The sequence below is a fragment of the Parambassis ranga genome, chromosome 13, assembly GCF_900634625.1.
Source record: "Parambassis ranga chromosome 13, fParRan2.1, whole genome shotgun sequence".
NCBI classification, from domain to species: Eukaryota; Metazoa; Chordata; class Actinopteri; family Ambassidae; genus Parambassis; species Parambassis ranga.
Window position 1 is genome coordinate 23,251,093 of NC_041033.1, and position 7,146 is coordinate 23,258,238.

The following is a 7,146-nucleotide window of genomic DNA, read 5'->3' on the forward strand; positions in this document are numbered from 1 at the left end:
GTGGTCCCCGGACGGCCAGTCCGCTATCCAGAGTGAGCTGCGGTACTCCTACCACGTGGTCTGCAATGAGTTCTACCACGGCGAGGACTGCTCCGCCTACTGCCGGCCGCGCAACGACACCTTCGGCCACTACACCTGTGACGATGACGGCAACCGCCACTGCCTGGAGGGCTGGAGCGGCGAGTACTGCTCTGACCGTGAGTACTGACTCTCATCTGCTTCAGAACACACGGCAGGAGGCTGCTGTAAAGCCCCTGTCAGGCCCCTGTCAGGCTCCTGTAGGGCCCCTGTCAGGCCCCTGTAAGGCTCCTGTAGGGCCCCTGTCAGGCCCCTCAGAGGGAGACTACAGTGTGTTATTTTAATGTCATGTAGTTCAGTGTCAGCCAATCACAGGCTGACGCAGCGAGGCCACAGCTCAGCAGAGCAGGGACCTCCTCCTCCTCCTCCTCCTCCTCGTCTCCCTCCATTTTTCCTAACGTTTCTTCAGAATGGAGGGAGGAAGTGTGTGTGTGTGTGTGTGTGTGTGTGTGTGTGTGTGTGTGTGTGTGATTGGGGGGGGGGGGGGGGGTTAGGAGCCTTGGCGCTTCATTTTTTTCAGCAGCCTTGAAATTGTTAAGTCAAGCAGTTGTCAACGCTGTGGTCAAAAAAGGATCTTACAGCTTGTGTTGTTTCCAGTGTGTGTGTGTGTGTGTGTGTGTGTGGGTCTGTTCCTTTTGTTTTGAGCTCAACAATGGGCCCCTGATCGGCCCCGGCCTGCCGCTTTAACAGGGACACGCGCTGCAGCTTAATGTGCGCTGCCTTGCGTGAAAGGAGACGGCATGTGTTGCTTTTGTTGTGTGGGCCAGCTGCTTCACTCAGTACTTAACAAGCACTTGTAGGGGAGGTGTGTGTGTGTGTGTGTGTGTGTGTGTGTGTGTGTGAGGAGGCCCTGAGAGGGGAGGGGAGTTGTTTTGTGATCTGAGTGGAGAACATCAGACACACACACGTGCAGTGGTAGTAATATTCTCTCCTTCTTCCTCCTGTTTCTTCCTCTCCCTCTCCTCCTCCTCCTCTTCCTCCTCCTCCTCCTCCTCCTCCTCCTCCTCTTCTTCTCCTCCCATCAGCCATCTGTGCAGCAGGTTGCAGTGAGGAGCACGGCTTCTGCGAGTCTCCCGGGGAGTGTGTGTGCCGTCAGGGCTGGCAGGGCGAGCGCTGCGACGAGTGCTCCCGACACCCCGGCTGCCTCCACGGGACCTGCCAGCAGCCCTGGCAGTGCAACTGCAAGGAGGGCTGGGGCGGCCTGTACTGCGACCAAGGTGGGTGTCAGTCCACTTCCTGGTCCACCTGTCTGCCAGCATGAGCAGGAAGACAAGGACAATAGAGCTCCTGTTGAAGCAGACAAATGTTTAACTGTCCAGTTTTAGTGTAAACTCACGAAAGACAAACACTCAGATAAAGGTGAAGGTTGGTCCGGGAGGAACCTGAACCTGGCGTCCAGAGAACACAGCCACACTCATGGTCGTCTGTTCTGCCACTTGAGGCGTTAGATCTCCATCAGATCTGAGAGGCCGTTGGTTTTCAGCTTGCAGATCCAGCACGTTCAGTCGCTTATTTCTTCCCTCCCCTCCTTTTATTTCTATCTCCCATCATCTTAGCTCATGAAAACGCGCCGTTATTCAGCGATTCGCGAAGTCTCAGCCGTCGAAGCTTCACGCCAACGTTTGAACACGCCGGAGTGTCCAGCCTCCGAAAGCAGCGGTGCTTCTCTGACTCTAAGTCATCGTGGATTATCCAACCGTCAGAATCAACGTCAGTTTTCTGGATTAGTTTACTATACGTCTAAACAAAGTGTTATAATTAAGATTAAGATTAAGAAACCCTTTATTAAGATTATTATATTATATGGTACTGTCGTCACATGTCACTTATTAACTGCTTAAAAGACATAAAGATCACACTCGTTTGTTGAGTCAACGTGAGAACTAAGATATTTAACGTTCATTGAACTTTTTTAGCGTAGCATGTTAGCATATGCAGCCCAGGCTCAGTGCTTTCAGCTGTGAGAGTTAAAGTCCTCTGCTGGACGTCGCCCTCATGAGACAGACATCATCATTTCATCAGTCTTTTCTCTTACAAACCAATGATCCTGTTCCCTGCCGCCTGATGACGTTTGAACCTTCCTCATCTCATTTCTTCACTCCAGACCTGAACTACTGCACCAACCACCGGCCGTGTAAGAACGACGCCTCGTGCACCAACACCGGTCAGGGCAGCTACACCTGCACCTGCCGGCCCGGCTTCACCGGCAAGAACTGTGAGATCGAGACCAACGAGTGCGACAGCAACCCCTGCAAGAACGGAGGCAGCTGCAAAGTAAGTCGGTGCGCAGTGTGTCAGCTGACACGCTCGCCCTCTGACGTCCATCCAAAGACTCGTAGATACACTGACATCAGCTGTCTGATGAGACTGTCTGCGGCTGCTCAGTCATCCAGGTCATAGTCATGTTCTAGAGTTTAAACGGAGGCAGTTGGACTTAGAAGAGGTGAAACCTCTCCTCGGCACCAGAACTTAAGAGCTTCTAGGTTTCAGTTAGACCGGGCTTTTATTGTGAAAGGACGGCATCAATGTGTAGAAATGTTTGTATTTATTGAAGCATGTCCTCTCCTGTCCTCACCTCGTGTCCTCCTCCGTCCCTCTTGCAGGACTTGGAGAACGACTACTCGTGCGCGTGTCCTCAGGGCTTCTACGGGAAGAACTGTGAGATCAGCGCCATGACGTGTGCGGACGGGCCGTGCTTCAACGGAGGCACCTGCATGGAGAAAGCCACCGGCGGCTACAGCTGCCGCTGCCCGGCCGGCTACACGGGCTCCAACTGTGAGAAGAGGATCGACAGATGCAGCAGCAACCCCTGCGCTAACGGTACTAGCCCACGCTAACCCGCTGCTCTATGGTCAAGCCCTGATAGGTCCTGCAGAAGAATCTGTGCAGATTTACTATGATCATCTTTTTAAAGCTGCATCGTGGTCTGATCTGCATCAGCTCCTGTTAGCACCTCTGACCGGTGTGCAGCAGCAGATGCTTCATGTGCCCCTCCTGCACAGGAACTTCATGCTGATCGCAGATTCTGAGGAAGCTGAAGCGTCTCCCTGGTGTTGAGCTTGTTAAACCTGGGAACCCGCAGAGCCTTTAATCTGTCAGCAGATCTGACGTCTCGCTGCCAGGATCCACCTGCTGCAGGTTGTTGACAGAGGCTCAGATTCTCTGTGGCCTCCTGGGCTTGTTGTGCACCTTATCTGTCAGCAGTGGATCAATATCAGGATTCACACAGACTGAGCGATGTGACGATTAGTGTGGGAACCAGCAGCATCAGAAGCTCCCTGCAGGCAGAGGACACTGGTGTCCTCAGGTCCTCTGGGACCACAGCTGGTCTCTGTCCATGTAGAAACCCTCAGGAAGCCCCGGCAGCCCCTCTGGCAGGGACCCGTGGCTCATGTAGGCCCTGGTCTGGCTCTCAGCAGCACTGAGGCTCCATTAAAAAGGGAGCATCAGTAACTTCTGTTAGTGTTGGAGCGCGGCCATGTTGGACCGACCGCTCCTGCTCATGCTAACGACCCTCCTGTCAGCGCGCTGTAGCAGGCGGGGTGGACCGCGCGCTGCGCTCAGTCAGCCTGCTTCCATCCAAACAGCAGCTCACAGCGTGCATGCTGGGATACGACTCTTCCCTGAAGGACTCGCAGCTCCGTGCTGCAGCAGTGACATCAGCAGGCTTACCCTCATTGGTCACCGTGCGCTTTATTAGAAACAGTCTTTATGTTTATAGATGCTCAGCAGTCAGCGGTGACACACAGGCTCTCAGAGAGCACACATGATTGATCAGGTGAGGACAGACGAGAGCTGTGTGTGTGTGTCACATAAACTCCTCCACTGGCATGTAGCAGCCTCTGAACATGTCTCATCACCTCCCACTCCACAAAACAAACATGTTGCCGTGGAGACGTGCAGGCCTTCGTGCAGGCCTTCGTCCTGGCTGCGTCTCAGGCAGCTGGTCTTGATAGCAGGATGATCCGTGTGTGTGTGTGATTGTTTATGCACACTGAGCTCTGCCATAAATTCTGCGGAACGATTTCCGGAACATGGAAACGCTTTGTTATGTTTCAGTCATTCTGCAGAAACTCTCTGCGGAAATAATCCATCATCATGTGTCGAGTGCTCATGCAGCATGGATCAAACACAAAGCGTTCCCGTCCCTGCTCGCTGAGCTCCAGAGCGCTCTGACAGCAGCCGCCATCAGTCCTGCAGCATTCTGCTGAAGTCTCCAAACACAGCAAGCTCTGCAACCTGTTTTTCCAGTCGTCGGACAGATAATCTGGATCAGACGGCTCCACCACATAGAACCGTATCTTCACGGGTTGCAGCAGCTATCGTCTGCGCGGCCCAGCAGAGCCGGCGCTCCTCCCTCAGGTCCTCATTAGCGTGCAGAGACCGCAGCCTGCTAATCTCGGATCTGCGGTCATTCCTGCCTCTCAGTGAGCCTGAAAACAAACACTGCAGCTCTGCTCCGCTTGCAGTGTTGCAACACAGCAGCAGACGCACAACCACCAAATATGGAGCTGTTTTCACAGACTGAACCCACACGTCCTCCACGAGTTCAGCCCTCAGGTCCACCTCTGACCGTCCTGGATGGTCATGTGACTTCCCAGTAGCCTCTCAGGATGTTTCCGATCACACATTTGTTGCATCTGTTGTCATAAACAACTTTTTTCTCCGCCCGCCCCCTCTCGCCTGGAGGATTAAAAACTGATGTTGAGGCAGATTTTTGAGTCTGACCGGCGTCCCCTCCAAGACACCGCTCAGGGTCCTCTGTGTTTCACTTGCTGACAGTAAAGTCATAAAACAGGTTTTTTTATTTAAGGAGCCGTGTAGATGTTTGACGTGGAGCTCAGAGGAGCGGTGGACTCCAGCTCTGCTTCAGACTGAATGATCATCACGGATCACTTAATGATCTGTCTCGGATCTTTAGCGGGCCGGACATCGGGTCTCACAGGGTTTGCATGGCGCTCTCTGCCCTCCTTACTTATGCTAACCCTCTGAATGGTCTCCCTCTCTCTGCAGGCGCTCATTGTCTGGACGTCGGTAACCGGGTCATGTGCCGCTGTCGCCCAGGCTTCACGGGATCCCGCTGCGAGACCAACATCGACGACTGTGCCGGTAACCCCTGCCACAACGCCGGGACCTGTGTGGACGGCATCAACGACTTCACCTGCACGTGCACGCTCGGTTTCACTGGCAAGGACTGCACAGTGCGCACCAGCCCCTGCAGCCAGTTCCCCTGCGACAATGGCGGCACATGCTACACCCACTTCACCGGGCCCGTGTGCCAGTGTCCGCCGGGATTCATGGGCGCCCGCTGCGAGTACTCCCTTTCCAGGCCGACCACGAAGCCACCCAGGAACGGAGAGCCCCGAGAGCCCCGAGAGCCCCCCGCAGCGCTGATCGCCGCAATCATCCTCGGCATGGTGACGCTGATTCTGCTGGTGTTCGCCGCCGTCCACATCCTGCGGCAGCTGCGTCGCGGCAGGGAGCTGATGGCTGCCACGGTGAAGAACGACCTGGAGACGGTCAACAACCGCAATGCTGTCATCGGCGGGGGAGGACCCAACAACGGGGGCCTACCAGGAGCAGCGCTGAGCAGCCTGAAGGAGAAGGAGGCCTTCCTCATCCCCGGAGGTCACTTTAAGGTGTCCAATAAGGACGCAGCGCTGGTGGAGAAAGGCGGTGACAACGTGTCCATGTTTAAAAACAAAATGGCGGACTGCAACCTGGCGAAGGAGGAGCAGCACCTGGACAAGAACAAGTTTGATCTGTAAGAACCCGATGTTATCTGTGTTTTCATGCTTGCTCTCCTCTGCTCTGAGGACGAGTCGCAGCCTGTCTCCCACCTGACGGCGTGGAGGCGTTAACAGCGTTCCTGCTGCCATGGCAACCTCTCTCTCACTCTCTCACTCTCTCTCTCTTTTTGCCAATAGTAAGAAGTGTGACTCGTCCATCATCGTCCCCCCGCTCAGTTTTGCAAAGGACGGTCTGTATCACCCAGTGTTCATCATTCCAGAGCAGATGGAGCAGTGTGTGTTTGCTACTGAGGTGAGCACACACACAGACACACACACCACACGCATGCACAACGAACACACACATGCACGCACACACACCTGCGCACGCACGCACAATGAATTCCTTGAGTTCAATTTCTTCTGATTTTACTCAGAATCCTTGAGTGGATATCAAATTTAGTCAGGATTATGAATTTCCCCTCTGATCAGTCTTAATCGGGATGTTTCAGCGCCTGGTTTCCTTTTAGTTTTATGAACCCGCTGCTGCCTGCATGGTGCTGCTGATGTCAGAACTTTACTCGACTGAAACGATCCCATTAAAGATGTCATCACCGTCGTCTGTCTGCATTAAAACTTTACTTCCAGTGTAGTTTGATCTGATCTGATTGGTCAGAATTTGGAGGCCGTCCCCTGACTCCCGTCCCTGCAGGCCTAACCCCACTCTGTCCATTCGTGCTGACCCTCTGAACCTCTGACTCTCTCCCTCTACGCTGACGACTGACCGCTGTTTCTCTGCTTCTTTTCCAGGTATAGCCTCCAGTTTTCAGACTTCCAGCGGAGGATCTTTACCGCTGAAGGCCTGCAAGCGTCTCTGTCCAGGACAGAGGACCCAGAGGATCTAATCTCTACACATCTTTTTATTTAATATTTATTACTGCTGCTCGACGGAAAGGAACAAACACAGACCACTTGTTTTTTTATCTGGAGAGAAAAAGACTGAATGCCTGCGTCATTTGCACTATTTATCTTTTTTATACTTTAAATCTTAATATAATTTTCTGTCTAACTGTTTCTATCTTAATTTTCCTTGGATCGAACACCAATCAGAAAAGAGACTGGTGCCTTGGCCACGCCCCCTAATCACCGTGGCCTTCTTTTCACGTTCAAACAATCAGACCACCAGAGGAGCTGCTGAGCGATTATAATCACCGTCCAAACTCTCAAGTGCCTCTTCCTCTTCTTCCTTATCTTCCTCTTCCTCTCGCTGACTTACAGCCAGTATTCAGGACAGGAAGCGGAGCCTCGCTCTGGCCGTCCTGGGTTCGAATCATGAACA

The 7,146-nt window shown here is 53.4% G+C and overlaps 1 protein-coding gene across 1 annotated transcript in view; it reads left to right on the forward strand.

Moving 5' to 3' along the window:
• dlc (deltaC) overlaps positions 1–6,904 on the forward strand; it is an 8,238-nt gene extending 1,334 nt beyond the window's left edge. Inside the window, exons 4-10 of the mRNA XM_028419785.1 lie at positions 1–197; positions 1,104–1,295; positions 2,183–2,352; positions 2,682–2,898; positions 5,092–5,842; positions 6,006–6,120; positions 6,618–6,904. The exon at positions 1–197 is cut by the window's left edge and continues 61 nt beyond it. Coding sequence (XP_028275586.1) covers positions 1–197; positions 1,104–1,295; positions 2,183–2,352; positions 2,682–2,898; positions 5,092–5,842; positions 6,006–6,120; positions 6,618–6,623 — 1,648 coding nt within the window. The 3' untranslated portion in view covers positions 6,624–6,904. The remainder of the gene's footprint in view (positions 198–1,103; positions 1,296–2,182; positions 2,353–2,681; positions 2,899–5,091; positions 5,843–6,005; positions 6,121–6,617) is intronic.
• The last annotated feature ends 242 nt before the right edge of the window (positions 6,905–7,146 follow it).